This window comes from Tyto alba, unplaced genomic scaffold, assembly GCF_018691265.1.
Source record: "Tyto alba isolate M040663 unplaced genomic scaffold, T.alba_DEE_v4.0 Super-Scaffold_7, whole genome shotgun sequence".
Taxonomy (NCBI): Eukaryota; Metazoa; Chordata; class Aves; order Strigiformes; family Tytonidae; genus Tyto; species Tyto alba.
In genome coordinates, this window is record NW_024881328.1 from 41,573,376 (window position 1) to 41,597,967 (window position 24,592).

Sequence of the window (24,592 nt, forward strand, 5' to 3'; positions counted from 1 at the left end):
GTTCAGGCCCTCACCACAGAGCACTACGTAAAACACAGCAATAATCTCTTCCTTGGCTCACTCACCGTGAAGAGGTTGGATCGGCGCTTGGACTGTTTACGGACAGGAGTTGGTGTGTTGGCAGTGGGAGGAACATCAATCCGTAGCTCCTTCTGGCTGGTGCTTGGAGTTGATGGGACAGAGGAGGAATAATCACTTAAACTCCCTCCTCCATTACTGGTCTGCAAGGATTAAAGTTAGTTTTAAACAGTGATACACTGCTTTCAAGAAATTACAATCCACAGCTGTATTTTATTTAGTCCTGATACGCAAGAACAGCAGCCTAGGCTCAGGAACACAGCGGGACTGCCCTACTGCCACTTTTCCACACATTTCTATTCCAAGCCCTTCAATATTTTCCCTGCCATTGTTTTTTGAAAACTTAGAAAGTCCTTTTGATATGGCAGGCACATTTTCATTCTACACAGTACAACCTTCACTGGATATAAACACTTTCATTTGATTTACTAGTGTATGAATAAACAAAGCACTGGGAAAATTCTGGTTTTTTACGTCAAAACTGCTAAACCAAATTCTGCCTCAAACCTAAGAAAAAAAACGCCTAGTGCCATAGAACTGCATAGCTGGATTTAATCCTAGTTTGGAGACACAAGTTCACCAAGAGCTAATCAAGAAAATGAAAATAATTCAACATTGTAAAATGGCTACTGCAGTGATAGGGCACAGAGATACAAAACTTTAAGGGAAGACAATCCAATTTATTCGAAGTAGCCAAAAATGTAAAGTTACATCAGTCTTGAAAGAAATAAAGGAGCCTGTTAGTCTGTAAAACAATTAATGAATTGAGGCAACAAGTTACTAATAACAGGAAGGTGAGGAAACCGGATAGAATGAAAAGGACCAAAAGAACAAAGTCTTGATTTTTTTTTTTTTTTTTTTAAATTATTAGTCATAACATGAGTACTAAAAAACACCATTAAAAAGGATGTGGTGGTAGTCTGGAAAGACAAAAGGACAGATTTTTTTCCTATCAGATACAAGTATAACCTTTGAGGATATACTGTATATGCTGATGAGGGACTGGGGCAGGGCAAAGGTGGAAAATTCTGCGCACTGTTGATGAAAAGCTCACCAGAAAAGCAGCAGTGGGTGAAGGGTCTGGACAACAACCACATGTAATTTATGAGGGGGAAAAGAAAGGTCTGTGATGCACACAAAAGGGTGAAGGAACATCTTTAAAGCAGCCAAGTTTCCTAAAAGAAGTGAGGAAAGAAGGTAGGAGGGTATTTCCACGATGCCCGAGGAGAAGGATTCTCCCATGACACTTAAAACCCACTACTTGGTCTCATCTTAATTGCTATAGGTAGGAATTCACCAGGTAAAGCTGCTCAAAAGGAAAAACAGGCATTCCAGTGCCTACTCTCACACGCTCCTTGGAGGTGGGCATACGGACCAGGATCTGAAGTTGCAAGCTGTCAGGATGAAACCTCTGAAGGAGAACCAAGTAGGAGACAATCTTTTATATCATCCAGTTGAAGTCTTGTTTAATGATTTCAAGTCCTCTTGTGATTCTTCCAGTTTTTCCAAATTTATTTATTTATTATTGGTTTTGGTTTTTTTGCTTTTTAATTTCAAGAAGCAAAGGGTGAAAAGGAAGAAGCATGAGACAAGCAGCTCACATTCGGGTTGAAGGGCCCATCAGTGCAGGTAGAAATCCAGAACCACCGCTTCTGAAAGTCACTGTTTCTCTCTAAATAACAACATGATCCTTAGCTCATTTCTGTATGACAACATAGGACTGACAATACAGCCAATGAGCTTTTTGATGGAGAAAGTTCTCCTCTTCCCCTCTTTACGATGGGGAAATTTCATCATCCCTTCATTCTGAATGAATTGGCAAAGTATGGCTGTCAGGAGGCCAGAGGTAAGGGTACTGAAAGTAACAGAGGATCTTGAAAAAGTTTTTTTTACATTTTCAAGTGCCCTGAGGAAATAGCAAGCAGAATTTGGAGATGGCCCAAGTATATAAAACAAGTAAGGTGAAAGAACAAGAGCTGAAAAGAGCATTTTTAGTGTCCTAACAGAGAATGGTAACACCAGAGAGATGAGCAGAACAACCTGAGAAGAAGCCACCTTAATTTACCCCGCATGTGCTTTCCCCTTCTCTATGGCATCCTGCTGAGACACCAAGTAACACACCAAACATACAGAAGAGCAAATGGCACAGAGCCTGGGCAGCTCAGAGATTATCTCTCTAAGAAATACAGGAAAGACTTTTAAATAAAAAACAGTCATGGAAAAAAAAAACATGTACCTAGGACACTCAGAGTGATTGCCAAAAATTTGCCAAAATTCAAACTGCCAACAACTTTGAAAATGAGAACCAAACCACTGGACATGTCCGAGGTGAGGAGGGTGGTATGGAAGCCTTAAAATGTGGCTGACATAATAAAGTACAGAAGGTGAACTCTGGAAACTCAGCAAGTGTAAAATAGCATTAGGGAAGGAGACCAAAGATGCTGGTGTCAAGGAATGGCTTTCAGACTGAGTGGTGAGGACCTGCTGTCCTCTCTGCCATGACTGAACCAAACTGGGGTGGGGAAAATGAGGGAGAAGGAAATCTAAGGAAGCGACCATTAATTGGAAATGGCACTGAACACATTTAAGATTAAAACTATGCAGCTGAAAGGCTCACCCAAGGAGGAAAAGAGATGACAGTAAGTGATGAAGATGGTGGAGAAAAGAAAGATCACAACAGGGTTATGTCTCAAAACACTTTGAAGCAGCCTCTTCTACAGAAAGAAGAAAAAGGCAAGGAGAGATTCGGATGTTGTACACTGATGACAAGATTTGAACCACAGGCTGTTGAAAATAAAAGCATGCAGCTATGTTCTGTTTCATAATACTGATCAACTTGATAAAAAAAAAAAAAATAAGGGTGGCAGTGCATAGTTAACTAAAATGAACAGATTTCTACCCTAAGTGCCTATTTCCCAGATAGAGCTCATACAGGATTCCCTAGAATTTTATCTTTTTAATCTGTCATCTTACAGCATCATTTTATACTTTTTTGCAGTGAGGCACTGACTCCTAAATTTTTTAAAATGATTTATTTTCCAGGAGCAAGTAACTCCTAAAGGAAAACACATAAACGTTGGGCATTCTAGTCCCCAAAGACAAACGTTCCTATAGAGGGAAGCTTCTATAAAAAGTCCTGCAGGCAATGTTTCTCTTCATACATACTAGCCCCACTGGGTTCCCAACTTTGTAAATAAAATTCTGAGGTGGCTTCAAAATAAGTCATGTCAAATCTACTGGCTGAAAAAAAAATAAAAATCTATTTCAATAGAAGACCTAAAAGTGGAAAACTTCAAGGTTTCCACAAAATCAAAGCGTGTCTACGAACACCGAACAAGCTCTAACTGCTACTGAGAGTGACAATAATTAGCAAACAGCTAAAACTATATGGCTGCTCTGAAACATCTCAACAGAGAGAATGGGTTTGACAAGAGTGGGCTCAGACGTGACTTCCAAGTAATAGCCTGCAATGAAAAATGCAACCAGACAAGCGCTTGGAAACCACTGTCTTGGTAACATCTGAACCTAACGTGCTGCTGAAGGAAACAAAAGGTGGCAAGCGGTCTCTGTCCGGTTGTTTTCTTGCATCAAATAAAAGTACAGGGACTTTGCCATATTAAGACTGTAGAGAGCAGTTTGCTGCCATCAGTATGCAAGCATTAGTAACAGGTTCACTGGAGTCAAGTGCAGAATTTAGGACATGTGGCAATAACTATAATCGCAGAACCTAACGTTTGTCCCGAGCCATAAGAATCAAGTCAGTGAATCTGAAGAACTACCCAACAGCACATGTAACCCAACACTTATCAAATATAAGGCCATCCGCTGACTGTAGACGAACTGGTCAAATCTGTGGCAGTCAAAACCAATCGAATAAGTACTAATACCCATCGGGACATTACACAGCTTAACATAACTTTTTCAGTCAAGTTTTTCCACTAAACTGCTCTCAAGTCTTGGATGTACCTGAGATGTCAGCACCAAGGGCCATTTTTGAGTCACTGCTCTAACCAGAGTCATGGCAGTAGGGACAGAGGTCAACCAAATGACCCTATGTAGGGAAAATGTTAGCCCCAGTAGAACCATTACACAGATACATCCCTGTTTGGCTTTCTCGAGTGACAGGTTTTCCTGTCCTCATTAAGGGAGGGTGCCCACTCTGAAACATGCTCAGTTTCTGGACATACACAGTACAACTTTGTTTTTCCTTCCTGCTAGAAGATAGATACACAGCCTGATGGTGGTTAATGAACTTCAGCATACTGTTAGAGAAAACCCCGGAATCCTTTCATTTCGAGGATATGTTATTTCTAGAATGTACCTTGTATGAATGGTCAATACTCCATTTACAGAAATGTATAACTTTAGTACCTATACAGGCTTCTAGCTTTGTTGCCACACAGACAGATGCTGTAAAAAACTCAAGGTCATAGCAACAAGCACAAATCTAGCAGAGTATTGTCACTACACCATTACCAGACAAGAACAACTCAGATGAAGCTATCAACCTGGCATAACTTGACCAAACAGGTCCAATCAGTGCAGTTACCTCAAAGGCAGACCCTGCCAAGGAAAGCGTTGAAGCCTGTAATGAGATTCCTGCTGATAGCTCATAAAAAAACCCCTAAACTTTGTATACTGGGTCCACAGTCCTCGGCAGAAAAAGGATTGAACCAAGTCAAATCACACACTTTCAAAGTTTTTAAATACTTCAGGTTTCCTTAGCAAACAAACCGGTGAATCATTTACCTGGTGTAACAGGAACTCAGCAGCGATCTGCACAAAGAAAAGGTTGGACTTACCCTCATATTTGCAAGGGGCATGTTCCTGACTGGCCCATTATATAAAGAAGGCAAAATATTCACCTTCTATAAATTACCTGGTATTGCCAAATGGTCCATAAGGTTTACATAGTACAAATGTCAGGCCAAACCACTGAATGAGAACATAGGAAGAAAAATATCAGCTTTATCTTCATGATAAGTAACTTGATACAGACAGACTCAGTGTTTTCTTTCTGCTCTTTAGATATACCAGAGCGCCCTCCAGAAAAATAATCTCTAACGACTGCTTGAAGGGAAAATGAAGGCAGCAGGTCCTACTTCTGAAAGAGGCAAAAGATGCCCAGAGCTTCAGGAAGCCTGGGAACTGTTGGAATAAAGCAAGCCTTGATCAAAAGCAGAGATTACATACCCTATGACAGAATGCATTTGGCGTCTGCACCTTCTCTTTTTGGGGAAAGCAGGGAAAAGCATTCTTCTGTAGAAACACAGAAGCCTTGGGGAAAATTCTTCAGTCAGGACAGATTTCACTTTAGCCACTTGTGTACTGTTTTTCTCTTGAAAGTTACATTGCCTCAGTCTTTCATCTGAAAACACTACAGGTAGGAGTCCAATTTAATCAAGGTATTTTGGCGATAGACAGCCACACACCCAAGACAGGTCAAGGAAGAAGAAACCGTTTAGTCATTGCCTCAGCAAAAGTCAGAAAGCTTTGAGCATGCTGCTGTGGAATACAGATTTGACAGCAGATTTCAAACCTAGGCCCAGATAAACAACTCCAGACATTTCAGTAAGTCCAGCCCTCCACAGTAAGAACAAATTGTCTTGTAATAATTGTACTATTTTCCCCTATTTAGCAGTTTAATCTCACCCTTTGCAATATATTAGAACAACTCCATCTAAGGAGCTTTTGCCTTTTCTCACTGTAATAGCAAAGTAGAGGAAAGAGCAGATCTGTCCTAACAGACAGACCAAAGAGCACCAAGAGAACCCGAAGACAACTTCTGAAGACAAACTAAGCTGGCACATTCAAAAACGTCATCTCCACAAAATCACTAATAACATTTAATTAACCAAATGTGACAATAAGCATTTGACACTGTCCCACACGATATCGTTCTCTCTAAATTGGAGAGACATGGCCAGACCACTTGGTGGATAAGGAATTGGCTGGATGTTCGCACTCAAAGAGTTGCAGTCAACAGCTCAATGTCTAAATGGAGAGCAATGACAAGTGGTGTTCCTCAGGGGTCAGGGTTGGGCCTGGCCCTGTTCAACATCTTTGTTGGTGATGTAGACAGTGGGATCGAGGGCACCCTCAGCAAGTTCACCAACGACCCCGAGCTGTGTGGTGGGGGACACGCAGGAGGGCAGGGATGGCATCCAGAGGGACCTGGGCAGGCTGGAGAGGGGGGCCCGGGCAAACCTCCTGGGGTTCAACAAGGCCAAGGGCAAGGTCCTGCCCGTGGGCCGGGGCAATCCCCAGCACAAACCCAGGCTGGGCCCTCGAGGAGTGGCTGGAGAGCAGCCCCGAGGAGAGGGACTGGGGGGGCTGGGGGGGGGAAAACTGCCCGTGAGGCAGCCCCGTGCGCTGGCAGCCCAGAACCCACCCGTGCCCTGGGCTGCAGCCAGAGCAGGGGGGGCAGCAGGGCCAGGGAGGGGATTCTCCCCCTCTGCTCCGCTCTGGGGAGACCCCCCTGCAGTGCTGGGGCCAGCTCGGGGGCCCCCAACAGCAGAAGGACCCGGAGCTGCTCGAGCGGGGCCAGAGGAGGCCACGGAGATGCTGGGGGGGCTGGAGCAGCTCCCCTGGGGGGCCGGGCTGAGAGAGTTGGGGGGGTTCAGCCTGGAGAAGAGAAGGGGCCGGGGAGCCCTTCGAGCGGCCTCCCAGGGCTTAAAGGGGGGACAGGAGAGGGGGGGAGGGACTCTGGATCAGGGGGTGTGGGTAGGACAAGGGGTGACGGTTTTAAACTGGCAGAGGGCAGACTTAGCTTAGAACTAAGGCAGAAATTATCCCCTGTGCGGGGGGTGAGGCGCTGGCCCAGGGTGCCCAGAGCAGCTGTGGCTGCCCCCTCCCTGGAAGGGTTCAAGGCCAGGTTGGACGGGGCTGGGAGCCCCCTGGGCTGGGGGAAGGGGGCCCTGCCCGGGGCAGGGGGGTGGAACTAGATGGTCTTTAAGGTCTCTTCCAACCCAAACCACTCTGTGATTCTATGAATAATACAGCAATTGCAATTGCTTTATGAACCGGAAAGTCTAAGAGAAGATCAAGTTTAAGTCTGAAGCTTAAGAGACCTCAGAAAGGAAAAAGTAACAACAGGCATAACAAAAACTAACACAGGAACATAACTGCGGTCCTGTGAAAATAAAGAAAGGATGAAAGTGCACCAATGGATGCACTGAGTTTTAACATCTGCGTCCTGGAGAATGCACTTCCATATACTTGTGTATTGTGTGTGAAACTAGTAATAAACGCTAGAGATCATTTAGAAATAACCCTGTAAATACAGAAAGATTATGAAGTATGCTGCAATGGTATTAAATACTGTTTTCACTTCTCTTAGTTTTCGTTCTGCAATTACATGAAAAATCAGAAGGAATAGCTAATTAAGCAGTGTAGTCTATTTCTTTATTCAAGTGCCCAAAATATTACAACAGAATATTTCATTCCCAATGACCCCCACTATAAATCAGATAATTGTACCCTACTATTTAGTCCTTATCCATAATCAGGTCTCATATCGAGTAAAATAATGGATGATTAAGCTGACTGCACTTTGCTTTTAATAGTTTAATTTACATATTTAGACAATCACATTGTAGTAAAAACTTTATGGAGCCATAGTGCAAGCATAAATAATGCATCTTTACAGATTTGCAGCAGGTAGTAGGGAGCAAGCTTGTGTGCTGGCCATACCTGAGCTGCAGTTTAATAAAATTATGTTAAGCTCCATACCTTTCTCATGTATAATGTAAATCTCCTAGAAGAGTGACACTCCTGACCAGTAAACGCATTTCTCTGCGCTGCAGTCCACATGTATAATGATTCTGTGGGTGACTTTACATGATCACACTCACTACTCACCCAGTTAATGTTTTTAAACTCAGAGCATGGAAGGTGTGGTGTCTAAGGTCTCTCTCTGTCATGGCAGAACAGATGTAGTACAGGCAGACGTGGAAGCATGGTGCCATTTCAATCCCCTCTCACAGCAGAACATAAACAGCTGAATGTCAGGAAGGACAGCAAGGGTGAAAATACACACAGACTACAGATTTCAAGGAAGTATAGTCACTGGTAAACTTCTCATTTTTACCTTCAAAACTGTAGTCCATCAGTAAACTCACACTGCTGGGGACTCCTAGCTGGAACCTCCACATCATCAGTTTGTCTGAAGAGGGGCCCAAAGCCCTTCACAAAAACAGCAACTACAGATGTTGTGTCACACAGTTTTTTCCGATATTTTTCCAGGAGCATAAACTTAAAAATATTCACAGCCCCAGGTAACTACTCAACAGGTTATCCAGTGCAGGGCTACTTCGCACAGATTTCTGATGCATCTGGAGCTCAGGTGGAATGCACTGAAGACCAAAGATGGTGCCGACCTGAGCAGCCTCATGGTTTTCAGAACAAAATCTCCACTTTCAGGGTCTGGGCAGAGAAGAGAGTCCCTTGGAACTGCTGGATATTGGCACTACTTCTGTAAGTTTCTCTAAAATGCCTTCCTGATATGTCAGGTGTATAAGACAAGGAACACCTTAATTACGGTGAGGAGTGAGAAAAAGGAGCACTTATAGGGCTTTCTGATGTAAGAGGAACTCACAGTATTTTGAAATAAGATTTAGCATGGTCTACAAGCCTATCAGACTGGCAAGGGGCAGGGGGGAATGAAAGGTGGGATAGAAATGGCAAAGATACTAGATACAGAAGTGATAGGTCTGTAACTCTCCTGATGTGCATTTCTTGTTGATGGCCAAAGTAAAAAGACCTATCCCAAGATGCCCTGTGGCTGATAACAGGCCTTCAATACACTAAACAACACTTCTTCCTCTCAAAACAACTCAGTCCACCTCTTGAAGTGTTCAGAACAAACAGAAGGTGAGCTGCTGACTGAAGTACTTCTCAATGCAGACAGATTGTTTTCTAGCAGAATATAAGCAATATTGCACCATCTTTCTTGTTGACAGAGTATACAACAGTTCTGTCCATCACAAATCATGAATGATAACCTTAGATTTGAGAATAAAATTCTTTGCATGCATTCTGTGCTGCCCCGAAAGCCAACATATGGATGTGAAGTACTTGCACCAAGGGTTACCGATTCTGGCTATCAAAGGTTATTGAGTAAAAACCTCACTTTGACCGCCATACATGCATTATAAAGAAAAAGTCAGAGAAGGAAAACAGAAGCAGCACCTACTGCAAACACAAGTGGATTCTGTCACTGGAATAGGAAGCATCTAATTCCATGAAACAGGTCTCTGGAAATATGCTAAGTGCATGAGTGTAGACATATCTGAGAGAATTTTGGAAGGGAACATTACCTAGGTGTTCACCACCTCCGACTACTGGACATGACTAAACACACAAACAAGTCTTCCACCATTTGAAAACCAGAACTACTGGGTGGAAAAGCCCTTGTTGGTATTAGGCCTTAGAATTTCTCTCAAGGTATGCTAAGGACTAGACTGGGTGACACTTTTTTTTCTTTTTTCCTTTCTCTAAAGCCTAAGCTCTTGACTGCAGAGTCATCTAGGGAGTTTGCAGGAGTTCGATCACCAGAGTCAACCAACCAGAAAAGGAACAACATCTCACTTTATCTGAAGTGATCTGTGTCACCACTACTTCTGAAGGCCTTCACTCCTGTGGAGAATGCAAGTGGCAGGACACTGTAATGATAACAGTTTTGATTCATGGAGGAAATCTTCAGTGAAACATCATTACGTCAAAACAGATGTTCTAACGGGCAAGACACCAGTCAAGATCAGAGATGGTAAATCTTCCCCCAGATCTTAAACTTGGAATTGCAGTTCCAAAGTTCTTTTAAGTCTAGGATAAGGATTCAGCTTCCTTTCCTTAAACAAGGTCGTACTGCTTTTAAGTGTAGTACAAAGGCGATATGACATGAAACAGATTTATGGCCTATACTTTTAGGCATGGCATCAGTCTCAGAAGACAGACATCTTTGGTGTTGGAATTGCCACATTAGATAATTATACCAGCTGGCAAAGGCAGTAAAGAACATTATTTCATTTTTATTGAAACAGATTGTAGGGATCCTTATCACAAAAGCTAACTTGTCTTCATTTTCCCAAACAGTCTTTATCACTGGCAAGAGTTTGCTGCATAGGTGAAGTAGTTGTCTAGAATTCAGTATTTGCTGTTGGCTTCCACACTAGACTTGGGTGGGAAACTGGTGAGAACCTAAACATTTGACCATCTTCATCAAACAAGCTTCATTTACAAGAAGGGTGACCGCAACTGCTTTAAGACAATGCAGAAAATAGAGATGCAGCTGGCTAAGACTGGATTGTACAAAGCATCATCTATCCTCTTTACAAAAATCTTGAAAAAACTATACAGTCAGGAGCAGATTGAGTAAACTAGGTCATTCTTGTATCCAAGAGTAAGGTCAGTACTAGAATTGATGCCATTTGTTCTCCACATTTCAGTGACAGCACATTTCTTGTTCCCTCACTGAATAGGACAGGTCTCAGATGGCCCATACAGGCACCATCATTCCTCTTGGTCTAAAAGTATGAACAAACACAACTGCCTGGAGGAAACTGTTTGGAAGAAAAGCACTTTGGAAGTTCCAAGCACCTGTGGCAATGAACTGGTCAGAGAGAGCGGGTGGCTAAGGAAACTGGGTCAATGTTACATACGACAAGAAAGGGGAGAACCTCTTCCATATGAGGAACTTGTAACTTCATCAGAAGGTGCCAAGGTTCTTCTGAAGAGTCATGCACCTTAGCATCTGCTTTAGAAAGGGAGGTCTGAACTTCAGCATCTTCTTTTGGCATAATCAGCAAAAGCAAGAATCACAGTCTGAGGTCAGTATCTGGACTCAGCTCAAGACAGAACATCTCACAGCAAAGAACTCTAAGACCAAACTGGCATCTGCATCTTTAGAGTTCACCCAGTGGTGGAAGTTTCCACCAGGGCACAGAAGAAGACCAAGTCACTATGACCACAGAACCAAGAGAGCCTTCATCCTGTGGTATAAATCTAAACAGAGTGCTTTCAGAAGAGAGCGACATGTCAAATTGAAGAAAAAAACAACCAAACATAAAACAAACAAGCAAAAAAACAACCCCAAAAAAAACAAAAGTGACAACAAAACGTTTTCCCCAAAGGTACAACACTTCTTCACTATATTGCTTTTTGCCAAAAAGTGGGAGAAAGGCCCATCAATAAAACAAAACCTCACATGGGTGGCTCAAGACTGCAATATAACCTTAGAAGACATTATCGGCATACTACTGAGTTTAAACTGGAAAACATGCCAGAATTGCTGGTGGATATCAGACATTTCAGACTTCTCTGCTGGCAATCAGGAAACCAGGCCACAACTCCGGCCACAGGCTGTAAGGGTCAAAATGATGGCCCTGGAACATCCATCTGCTGAGAGCGAGAGAGCACAGCGGGAACACAGCCTGCCTGGCTGCAGAGGTCTTGGATCCGAACGACAGAGCTTATATACATCCTAACTGTGAACGTACACAGAGCATGTCACTTGACACTAGAAAACAAAGATACTGAGGAAGGGTATCACGAGGGAAATACAGGAGATTGTACAAACGTACACAGATAAAAACTGTGCAAGTTAGAAAATTTTGGTATGAACTGTATGTTTCCAAAAATACCGTCAAGGTCACCAGACTTTCCTGCCATACATTAAGGCAGCATTTTGTTTTTACACATAGTATCTACAAGTCAACAGCAACATATATCACTGTCATTAAAGGGGAATCATTTTAATTGAGCATAACAGAGGCAGGCAATTACAACTGCGCACAGTGCTCACAAATGTAAAATTCTAGCATGCTAACCACTGAGATCCACCAGCTATTATCAGTCAGCACACATCTGAATAAGAACAATAACCAAAAACACAGCGAGATAATTTTAAAACACCGTACAGCAAAACCTGCTATCATAACAGGTGGGCTACTCAGAACAGCAGGGCTGCTGGGCATGAATCAGGATGATCAAAGATGGCTTTAAAGCCAAACTATTTCACTGCAGCAGTTTCTTGAAACAAAGTCAAGCCAATTAAAAAAAAAAAAAAATTGCTTCAAGCTACAGATCACTGATACCTTTCAAAAAAAAATGCCATCTACCTATCAAGCAGCAAAAAGAGCACTGGCATCAAATACATTAGATGACAAGCAATCTATCATTTACTTTTTCAAGCAAGCATTCGTTGCAGTCTGTACCTGGCTGATATGTACGGCAGAAACCTGGGCAGAACACACGGATGAGTGGCTTGGAGAGTTTGGTAGAGATTTGCAGGGCCCAATTGAGAGTTGCTGTTTCTTCCTTGTTGCAACGATCTTCTGAGCAACTAAAGAAAACCAAAACATACAGACAGGTAAGCTACAGTACACACTGGAAAAGACGGTATGTCAAAAATACACAGAACACACAATACACAGAGCAGGGTTTTCCATTGCCAAAGCTTGCTCCAAAAATTGATTATAATACATCCAATTAAGATGACAGATGCTGCTTTTTCCACAATATGCTCCATGTGAGACTCCAGCTCTGTTCTCCACAGGGATGAAATTGCCCCAGATCTCTCACTCCGTTAGGTGAGCACGGGAGAACCAGTAACATCCAAGCAAAAGGGGAAAAGGCAGGTGTACAAGTGACAAAAAGCAATACCAGGAATGCTGTAACAACTCCACTAAATGCTTATAATACCACAAAGCCTATGGTAGCACACATTTTCTATTCTTTGGGATGTTCTCCTTGCAGGGAGAACTTAAGTACGAGCAACACTTGATTAATAATCTAGTCCAAGTGCATCTTAGCGCTGTTTACTGGTACAATCCTGGAAGGTGTCCTACATCACAGAATGATGGTTCATTAGGAAAGCTATCATTGCTAGTGCTAGCAGGTTTAGTTTACAAGAAGGCATGCACTCTCTACTGCTCAGGGATAAGGTGGACATTTCCTAATTATCGGTGGATTTAATATTACGCCACTGCATCAGGACAACCAGTTTTGGAAACCACAAGTTTAAAGCATTTGAAACAAATGATTATCGGATTAATAAAATGAATAATGGTCCCCTGACAAAGAATACTTGGATTAGTGGTGCCACACACCACATCCCATTCAAATTCTTTACGGAAAGAAGCTATATTATGATTTCTGGTTTTAGCTTTTATTACTTAGAAGCACTAGCACAGCTGGAAAAATACCAAATTTATTTTGCAATGTATTAAACTATTTCTTCAATGTGTAAAGAAAAGCAGCACCTATCAAACGGGTAGAGGGATCAAAGCCATTAACATTTCTATATACAGCTCAGCAGACACATAACAAAAACCAGAAACAGAGCTGATCTGAAATGCAGCAGCTTCCATACCTCCCCTCTAATTTTTCAATTTTAAAAAGTCAAACTATTTCAGAAACTCATTCTGTGATACACTGGAATTTCAGTTCATTCTACTATTCATCTAAAGCCTTTGTAAAGAACTCTTTAGGTCATAAATACTTAAAAATAAAATCCTTTACACTACATTTGTTGTCTACCTTTTTGGTCACAAATTAAAAAATAATCAAAATGTCAGTCTTCAGAAACCAGTCTAGTGGCTAATCAAAAATGCTGCTAACTAAATTTAGCCTCTGTGCATGCAGTAATCTTCATGAAGTGAAGCATTTCATGGAACTTGTGCAAATGAGTCTGTAGTCACTTGCAGAGTCTCCACTGAAACCAGTCAGCGAGGCAGAATGGCGACAATTATTGGCATCTACTTAAAAAGTCACACAGAAGCTTGTTGTAATTAAACTAACAGCATTCAATCTGTCTTGTTCAGAAAATATAAAAAGATATTTATGTAAATTCCAAGATTATTTTTCCTCAATACAGTATAACACAGGCAGAGATATTGTTTAGCAGTGCAAGCGTAAAATTTCTTCTCAAATGCAATTTTAATAACAAACTGGTCTGTGGCTTATGTTTTTCATGTAAATGAATGATGGCATAACCATGATTTAGTGAGAATACATTGTATAAAAAATGGCTCATATATATGAAGAAGCAGCTTCATTAGTTACATCCCACCTCCAATAGGCCTCTTATCATCCTGAAAGGATGATATCAATTAATTTATCTTCCACTGGCATATTGATCATAACCTTCATCAGCTAATCATGTTTAAATTACAGAGGAATATCGTAGCACTCTGTCATTTCAGACCCATCGGTTTATTGATCTGGTGCCTGGAAAGCCATATATTAAAATATTTTAAAACACATTAGTGAATGCAGAGAGCAAACCAAAGGTCAGATTTTAACAAATGCACATGGATTTGTCTTCATCATATGTGGTAAAGACCTAAATTAAGACCAAAACTGAATTAAAACCACACATGAATGAAAACTACATTCTCAGCAAAAGCTTCCACTCTCATACAGGAGAGGTCGAGGAAAATATTTACCTCTTTCCTTTAATCTCAATACAGGTGTGCTTGTAGCATCACATTAACATACATAAAGGAGTCTTGCCAAATTGTCACTCTAAGAAGGCACAACAAAAAAAAAACCAAGACAGTCTGTGCTCACCTGCTCAAACGCATGACCTGAACACTAGGCTAAGGACTACAAAAGCAGACATTTAAAAAATAAGTTTTAAAACCCACAAATTGTGGATGTCAAAATGGGAAGAGTAATCCTAAAAACAGCTGGAAACTAAACTTTACACAGAGCAGCACAAAGGGCAATTTATCCTGTGCACTACAAAATGGTAAAATTGCAGCGGAAGATCTAATGCTACCTACTTAAAATTGTGCTACGAATTCTAGAGTAGACCATTTCCTAGCTCTTCCCTCCGCTAGAAAAAATGATGTGCCCCCTAATGGAAATCCCCTTCTGAGCTGCCAAACCTTCCCAATTCCCCCTCCATTTCGGCAACAAGTCTAACACCCCCCGCCAGATCACGATTCCTCCTGCCTCTCCTCTCTCTTCATTAGGCGACCTGCTCTCCTTTGAGACACCAAACAGTTTTTGCTTCTTTCACTGCAGTCATGTAGCCGTCACTCCATAATTAGATTGCATTCAATATTCAAGTGCTCAGGGCTACTTGGCCTTGGATATGATGGTGATACGGGCTTCAGAAGTACCTAAAGGAGTACCCTGACCCTTCAAAGTTTGCAACATATGAAAGACGTGACTGATCATCTGTGGGGCAATCGCTGGACTGTCAAAAGACCTACTGTGCTCTTTCTAAAGCTACCTTGAGAGAAGAGATGAAACCTAAATCTTGCCCATCAGAAGTCAATAAAAGGGGTTCAGCACACATCTCCTCAGCAGTGCTGCTGCAAATTCACATTTTTTACATCTTCTGTTCCAGAGAAGAAATCCCTGAAATACACAAAACTTAAAATGGCTGGCACTGAAAACCCCACAGATCTGCTAATTCCTGCTGCTGACATCTTCAGACACAGCAGTTAGGGAGGGAAAATACACAGTTAAATAGCTGCGTAGCAAGAGAGAAATACACCATAATGATAAGAACTAACACCAGATCCAGACAACAGCCATGTTATATAGCTTGTTCAACCCCAAACCCATTTCTGTTATTACCTCTTTGTTAGGACTCAATGTGATCACTCATTAGCTCCTTAGGTAGGAAAAATCCTTAAACCAACACATTTTATTTCCACAAGTACAACTATATACAAATTCACACTGAATTTAGGAGCAACTTTTTCAGTATATAACAAAATATATCCAAAAGAGTGACATTTCTTTTCCAAAAGGCAGTAACCAGAACCACAAAAGTTTAAGCAGCTGAGTGGCTAGGTGGGACCTCTACTGAAAAAACATACAGCAATAAATGTTGCTCTTCAGGAACACCTGATGTAAGCTGTAGCCATACATAAACATCTTTTTGCTGTTAATGAAAACCAACTAGTGTACTTCATTTACCGATTTAAGGCTACCCAGAGTCAAAATCTTCAGATTAATATTGAACTGCCTGTAATTGAAATGTCAGTCCAGAGGACGCTATGCAATTAAACCAAATGTCCTATAAAGTGAGTGGAGAACGCAAGAAAGCAGAAATATTTTTGCCCTAGAGCTTCCAGGTTCCATCTCATCCCAAAGATAATTCAGTGCTTCTGAATTTAATGTAAATATACTTGTTAAGATGTCTTTCTAAAATGATGAATACTGACTTAATCTATGTGGCAAATATCAAAAATAATCAAGATAGTAACAAGCATTTCAACTATTTTTAACATCAGTTGCAATCTCTCCGCTTCTATATACTCAATTAAGCTATCCATTTCAGAGAGATTTTTATTGTAAGCCATCTATCTGTAGTATGAAAACCTAAACAAAATTTATTTGCAAAGTCAAGAACTCTTCTGCAAATAAACAGAGATATGCCAAGGATATTTAGAGTTATAAACCAGAATTGATGTTTAGCAAATGTTTGGTCTTTGGGGAAGACTGATGCTTATTTTTTATACGTTTAAACTTAATTTCACTAGCCAGAATGACTAGAAGCTATATTTTGCTTTAAGGCCTTGTTAATTAAAAGCATGTGAAATTCCTGGTCTGCAAGATGAATAAAATGTCCAAGTTTGGAGAGAAAGCTCTTGACTTGAATGCCTCTTCTTCCATGCCTGACCTAACTCACCAAAACAAAATTAACCTTCCCTCCCCCTGCCACTTTCATCTCAAATGCTACTTTTTGTTAGTCAAACCATTCATTCGTAAGCAGCCCCTACTAACTTCTCGCCGGATCGTTTATTGGAAGGACCGTCCCACGAAGCAGGAAAACTCGGTGGCCTAGCAGTCTCTGAGCCGCAAAGCAAGGCTTCCCCGCTCCAGCTCAGCAGGTCTGCATGGCAAACCATCGCCGTTGCCATTTGCACGTTGAAAAAAAAGAGTTACCCGTAACACTAATTTTCGCCAAAGCTCTCCTATTCCGCTCTCGACGGCGTGGGGCTGACTGTCAGAGGACTAAATTCACTCGCGGGAGGAACAGCAGGTCACCTCCTCTCGCCGAAACCCAGAGCTGCGCCTCCATAATGAACCGAGTCCTCTTTGTGCTCTGTTTCGGAGCTAATCACCATTAGAAATACTGTTGCCAGAGTAACTGCTCTGACAGAGTTGTCTTTCCTTGGTTCAAAGGGCTGTTCACATGTCAACTTCTTGTGCAGTGTGAGGCTGCTTTGGCGGGGGCAGCCGGGTCTCTCAAATCTCATTAGCACGGCTTCATTCAAGTATAAGGACAAGAAAGGCAGAGACCTGGGGGGAAAATACTCCTTACCAGAAGTTCAAGACACAAGGTAAGACTCACATCTAGCTGCACACCTCCTAAAACTGAAAACACAGACGTACCTCTGCATCGCACACTGGATGTGTTTAGGGAAACTTGATCTAGCCCTGATCTCTCCACAATTTTAAGACGGGTCCTGGAAAGCATCCAGAGGTATCAACGATGTGATCACTGCTCTCTTTCCCAAAAGGCGGTGAGTAGAGTTACCACCCCGCCCTTTGTGTTGTTTTTTACCGAGGAACACTCGAAATAATAAAAGGGAAGACTCCAAGCACACAATACCTGTAACACCCGGCGATATCTCTCTTCTCAATTATCACCAGAACAAGAGTACTGCGTATTTAGGAGATGCAAACAGTCTTCTTGAATTACCACTAATTTAAATCAAAATTGGTTTCTCCTAAAAACATGTATAAGGCCACTTATCTCCACTGTGTGTCCGAGTACAAGTAAACACTGGGTTCAGTTAAAACCTGCCACTTTGTGCAAAAGACGGGAATGCAAGAATCGTGCAGTAAATTCTCTTCTACTTATTGACACACGGAAAACAGCTTTCAGCTGAAGTTGGAATGCTCATGGCTGACTGAAAAACAACAGAAGGGATGGACATTCATGAATACCTATTTTAACTGCTGGGGGGAAAAACAAAACAAAACAAAACAAAAACCCAACAAACCCTGAAAGTTTACACAAGATAACCTTCATATGAAAGAATACCTTCCATCTTAAAACAATGCTCCCCCCATACTCACAGATCACTTTGAGTAACAACATTGTACCTTTGTGGAAAATTTCTGTTCAATTCGCATCACAGTGATCTGTAAAAGGTGAAGAATTAGTTTTAAGTGAAACCCAAACATTCTTCCTAACATGAAGGGCCAGATCTCTGAAAATGAATGTTGGCTTTTTGAAATTCTATGACAAATTTAAATTCTTTTTGCAAACCTGTGGGTTGGTGTAGCATTCATGGCAGTTACTGATTTGATGCTTTTACAGGCCGTCAAGAGATACCTGCCTACAAAAAGCAAGGAATATTAACCTTACTGCAACTGGTGCTAAACAAGATGCTTGATAAAATCATGATTTCCAAGGAGGGCTAAGCAACATATGCACTGTACTGCATCTTTGAAAAGGGCACGCTCTCACTCTAAAGTCAAAGGCCACAGTGATACTTTTAAGTGTGAGAAATATAACATTCCATCATGAGGCTCACTTCAGAAATCTGACTCTGTTTAAATGATAACAGTTGTGAAAAGTGAATTTTACACAAGCCCAAGGTCAAAATATTTGCTTGGGAGAACACACTCTTTTCCATGTCTGACATGCCAAACTTCTCCTGTCGATAAACTAACGCCTGCATGGACGAATCCTTGCTTTTTGAGAGTATCTTGCAGTCTCAGCAGTGGTCACCATACTTTATTGCTGGAAGTCCTACAGAACGGAGAAACTGATACAGCAGAAAGTAGCCCAGCTAGCATCTCCAGCCAACAGTATGAACATCAGGGCACAAACACCACCAGATATACCTTTACTAGTTCCTGTGTAAGTCCTGGGTCCTAAAAAAAATCCCAGTAACCTCAGCATAACTTGGTAGGGAGCAGTAGAGGGGAAAGTGGAAGAAGCGTAACAGATACATCAACAAAATCACAGTTCATCAGATGAATAAAAATAATTTGCTTCTGCCTATAAGCCCTGATGATGACCATTTATTTGTTTCATATGACTGGCCTTGCCTAAGGTAAACACACTGTGGGAAGTTAAGATGTATAGCAGCTTACATGTTTACAGCAGCTGCATTTTAGCTTAATATTCCATGTTTACAATAAGCGTTCAATAAAAATAAATTTATTCCAGAAGTACATATCGCAGGCAAAGCAGTAATAACTACAAGAGCAAGCACTAACCACAAATGTTTCTGAATGGGAAACATTAATGCAAGTATCCACTATTAAGGCCACTATGCCTGTTATTTTAAATTCAATCCATTTTTTAGGCTAAACAACTTTTATCCCTCTCCCTTTTAAAAGGAGAGCTTGGCATTCCACGTGCCAGCTGTAATACAGAAATAAATACTGGACTCCTACAGTATTTGGGCTTGGATGTATCAATTTGCTGAGCTACTTTCTGGGGGGAAGAAAGCCAGTATGTATTTGCATGCGTCCTAAATGTGTTGCCAATACAAATTCAATTTTTTCAACAACTACAGACATTAAAAAAAAAAAAAAAATCACAAATGTGTTAAGGGGAAACTTCTTGCTGCGTTTGGAGGCCAACTCACTGTTCCAGGTCAAAAGAATATTCAGGTGTCCGCACTCAGCACAGCAGTGCAATCACGGTACCGTGACAAACGTACACCTCCCCAGCCGGCTGAGGGGGACATCTCTTCCATGGCAATATATAAAAACCCCCTAAGTCTTCATCCTCAGAATTCTTAGCTGTTTCAGTTCTTTCCAACAATGATTTCCCTGTTGCATCTAACACCATTAGCAGTCAGTGATATTCTGGCGTGCAAGCATGTCATATATAAAGCCGAGGCAAGCAAATGCACAAAACCAGTACAGAATGTAGTATGTAGTTGCATGAGATGCCATTTCTAGCAGGAAAATCTGATTAAGAACTTTTTGATCCAGGTCTTTTCAGCAATCTGGTTTAAGCTGTGGTCCAACAACCACCCAGTATGAGCACAGCTGAAGCACAACATACGGCCAGAAACTTCTTAAGCTCTTTCACCTTGTAGAAACAGTGTGCTGTCAAGCCATACCCACAGAAATGAGTTTTTACTCTGCACTGAACACAAATCCACTTAATGCTTCAACAGACCTTGGCGGGACTTGCTGGGATAACCTCTATTTCATATTACAGAGTGACCAACAAGGGTGGGAAAATAAAGTGTGCAGGTACTCACCTCTGGCCCTGCACAGGAGGGAAAGGGTCAAACTATCCCACAACAACAACGACAATCTATAGCGCAAGGCACCAAAATCATTGGGAAGTTTTACAGGACAAAATGCTTGGTTAACAAACCTTTACTTCTTAAAAGAACTTGATTACACACACGTGATACCTGCATTTTTACTACTTAACTAAAACACACTTTACTTTGAAGTGCTGGATAGCCATATAAACCTGATTGCTTTCACTTTTGTATTATTTCCCTGTACTTCTCAAGCACCTGTGCACAATCTAGAAAGAAAAGTGTCTCAATAGAGCTTTCTGGTTACCAAGGAAGCAGGGTATTTCACATGAGACATGCCTCTTCCCCAGTGAAAATAAGGTAAGCAGGTAGATGTTTAAGCCACCGTATATATTTTAAGTGTTGTTACTCCTGCTTTGTGAAACTACCCGCTTTTGAAGGCCCAGAACAGTCAAAAAATTAAAACAGCAATCACAATAAAGCCAAACTACAGGAGACGTGGTATTAAACAATGCCAAAGGAAATACAACAATTTCAGCTGGCAAGTCAGAAGGCAACGTGCTACTAAAATATTTGGCTAAGAGCAAAGGCACCTCCACCACCAATTCACACCACGGAAAGACAAGCAGTAAATATTCCTGCCTTCCCTTCCCAAACATGTACTGCTGCCAACGACAGCATAACTTCTCCCTGCGACCTGCACCTGTATTCTCAAGACATGGAAGAAACGCTGAAGGCTCTGAGCTTCCAGAGCTTTATTTCTGCAGATTCAGTAACTCCGTTTCCCTCACTTCTCTCATTGTTAAATACTAAATTTCTGCATCACTTTTGAAATCACAGTAACACTAGATACTGCTTTCCAAAACCTTTAGAAAGGTGTGTTAACTTGGTACTGCTAAATAAACCCACTTGTTTTTCTAAGCTGGAAAGAAGTTATCACTCCTACACTACGCAGGTAAAATTATGCAAATAAATTAACCTTTCAGAAGTATATGGCTGTTGTCACAGGTTATATGGCTGTTGTCATAGGCAAGTTCCTAATAAGAAGCAAAATCCTTCACTAGCTGTGAATGAATACTGTACACTGATAGAGAAGACTGCCTTCTCTGATTAACATGTCTTCCTTGTGGTATGTATTTTAATATAAAGCTATAATGTAGACAAAAGCTCATTTAAAATTAATCCAGTGAGAGCTTCAAAGTTGCTCCCAAAATAGGAAGACAAATTTTAATACAGGATCAAATTCTTACCTGAATTCCCTTTATCTCATTATATTACAACAAATTTACATTCATTTATGTCTCCATTACCTTGTACAGCTGATAATTTGCTGGAAATGAAGCTACTGTGTGATTGCTCCTATTCCTTGAGGGATTTAAATGCCGACTGTAATAAACAGTTACCTTCAGGATGGAAAAAAAGCCAAGGCTACTCATGTTAATTTTGGAATGAAAAAAATTGCCGGGACAGCCAAGTATACAGCTATGAAACTAGAACTATAGCTTTTGCGAAACATGACCAAAGGAGGGTATACTTTGCTTATCTGCACTAGTCTTTATCTCCTCTAACACGGGATGGTTAAAACCTCAAGCTGTACACAGTTGTTTGATATACCCACTTCTTCTGGGAGTGACGGGCTAACGCACTGTCCAGCAGCAAATCTACTTGTAGCAAAGCAGGCTCTTCGCCGCGCGCTCAAGCTCACCCTGGATGTAGTTAACCAACACAAGAAATGTTTATACTGAGCGTAACACCCGTGACAAAGAAACCCTAGTAGTTTTATTATGTTGTGCTTTATTACATTATTACACAGGCTCCTCAAAAGAGCTTGAAGTTGCATCTGATTACTAAAACACACAATTCTTTCACCCTACTAAAATAATTTCGTAACACCTCAGATAGAGATATTTTCCAAGAGCTATTAGGCTATTTCATAATACAAGTAAATAGGAAATATATGTACGAACATGCAAATTTTATATTGAAAAATACCGTTTTACAATCACCACAATTATTAATCAAGTTCAGCTACAATGGAGCTAAGTTCAGTGTTAATGTTTCAAAAAGATTTTATTACAATTCTTAAATTTAAAATCACATGTTACTGGTAACTTTGGGTTTTTGTGATGCTTCCACTGAAATGCACATTTCATCTCTGGCTCTCAGAAGTAACAACTGTTCTTGTTTTACCAGATATGAAAATACAGTTATAAATAAAATTCAGTATTAAGTATCTCTGATCAATGCCAATATGTTTTTTTTTTTCCTCCACAGGTAACTAATGATTAATGCTGGATATCACTTATTCCCAACTTGAATGCAAATCACTGTCTCCCAAGATTAGGTAAGCAAATACGTCAATAAATCCACTAGACAATCTGGAAAGCATCTGGCACTTAAAGAAATTTAAAAAAAAATAAGCCTATGTTTCCTTCACTACTCATACTGCGTTGCAAGCAGAAGCATATGGCTTGAGGATTTAGAAGGCAAACACTGTGTCAGACACACAGGTAGACTTTTGCACATGGATTTACCTAACTAGTAAATCACGAAGCTCTGTTAATCTTTCCATTACAATGGAATCAAGTCATAAATCCTGTTATTTCCCACACGAAGGTATGATTTTAAATACAAAGGTTAAAAAAATGTTGAAACAAGAAAAAAACCCTAACCAAACAAAAAAACCCCAGAAAATCGCACAGTCAAACACAGTCACGTCAAATTGATATGTTTTGTAAAATGCCCATAAATAAAATGACTGGGATTTTAACTATCCTTTAAGAATAAAAGTCTTAAGCGTACTATTGCTCTATGTTATTTGATTCTGTGTCAAAACGTAGAGTATTTATTAATCATATTAATCACATCAAAACATAGAATCAAATAACATACAGAGACACTATGCTTAAGCATTTTACCACCTGGCAACCAATTTCATATCTACATTTTGAAGTAGCTTCATGGAAAGTCTATTCTGTGGGGCATGTTATCAAATTACTGTTTTTATAGAAAACATGTCTACTCTCTAAAGGTTTAGGCACATCCAGTAAATTCACTAATAGAGCACAGACAAGGACACAAAATGACAGAAAGCTTCTGGTTACATTAGTGGGACTCAGATGTGTCCATCCTTACGGAGAGAAATAAATTTATTCACATTTGCTAAATCAAATGCAACTTAAACTTTGCCTCATTCAGACAGTTCTGTTAATTTACCCGTGAAGAAAAGGCTTACACTGTTGACAGAAAAACAGGCTTTTCATTAGATTAATCAATGATTTTTTAAAAAAAAACTGCCAAAATGACTTAAAATTGTTTCCTGACGCTGTAAGGGCAGGGTTTAGCACGCCCGCCACAGAGGATGAAAAGCACGGTGCAGAGAATGATCACTGCAAGCGTGGGTGACCCAATCTACAGTTTTTCTCCATCTTAAGATGGTCTACAAACTTTCAACATAAACTCCTTTCCCAGCCTGAACTGGTAGAAAGCAGACAGGTGTGAATTGCTGAAGGGGCAAGACAAGTATGACGTGGCTGGAAGATGGATAAAAACCAGAAAGCGGTTTAAGGGCACTTGAAACACGAGCCACAGTGTCCATCTCTCTGATGCTCTGCTAATGGTTAATTGTTCTTGTGGAAAACTACCTGATTTTATTCAGTATTTAATATCCAGCCTCACCTATGCTATGTTGTATCTACATATTAGCTACTTAACCAATGAATACTCAAAGACATTGGTATTCTGTGGCAATTTTGTAACACTCCTCAAAGCCTATTTTCAGCCACTATCTGTCTGAAATAATCCACAGAGGCAACTGCCATTAAGAAGTTGGTTCTCTTTAGTTGCCACATTTTTAATACCAAGCTTCACATAGGCAGAAAAGTTGTAATGCGTATGTTTAATCAAACCCAGCATTTTGCCTCCTAAACTAAGTTGTTATTTTTACTCCCTTTTCCAACCACATCGCACTGTCACTGTGCGACGCAAGCGTGATGATATTGCTGCAAACTGCAGCTTGATTAATAAAACCATATAACTGAAGGCATGCTTCAGTTGTGTAGTGATGGAATAAAATGAATGGTGAGCTATTTCTGTCTTCCCCTGCCCTTCTGGCACATCTGGTAGACACGGTCATATGTCAGGCCAAACACTACAAAGCAGACAATTTACACGTAGAGGAGCTATCCACACTTTGATGTATCTGAGCATATCAGCCGTCAAGAGGACCAGCAAAACCCCCAACAGCCCTGTCCATTTTAATCTGACTCCTGGGATACATCAAAAATGTTATATAATTCACTACATAA

General features: G+C 40.8%; 1 protein-coding gene across 13 annotated transcripts in view; it reads right to left on the reverse strand.

The window, feature by feature from the left end:
- The window catches only part of AGAP1 (ArfGAP with GTPase domain, ankyrin repeat and PH domain 1), a 390,393-nt gene that overhangs the window by 194,494 nt on the left and 171,307 nt on the right, over positions 1 to 24,592 (reverse strand). For 10 of the 13 annotated variants that reach the window (XM_042784244.1, XM_042784242.1, XM_042784241.1 and 7 more), the window contains 2 exons: positions 12,291 to 12,418; positions 66 to 221 (listed from right to left, as the gene is read on the reverse strand). In XM_042784244.1, coding sequence (XP_042640178.1) covers positions 66 to 221; positions 12,291 to 12,418 — 284 coding nt within the window. The remainder of the gene's footprint in view (positions 1 to 65; positions 222 to 12,290; positions 12,419 to 24,592) is intronic. The other 3 variants (XM_042784245.1, XM_042784239.1, XM_042784237.1) reach the window with 1 other exon arrangement.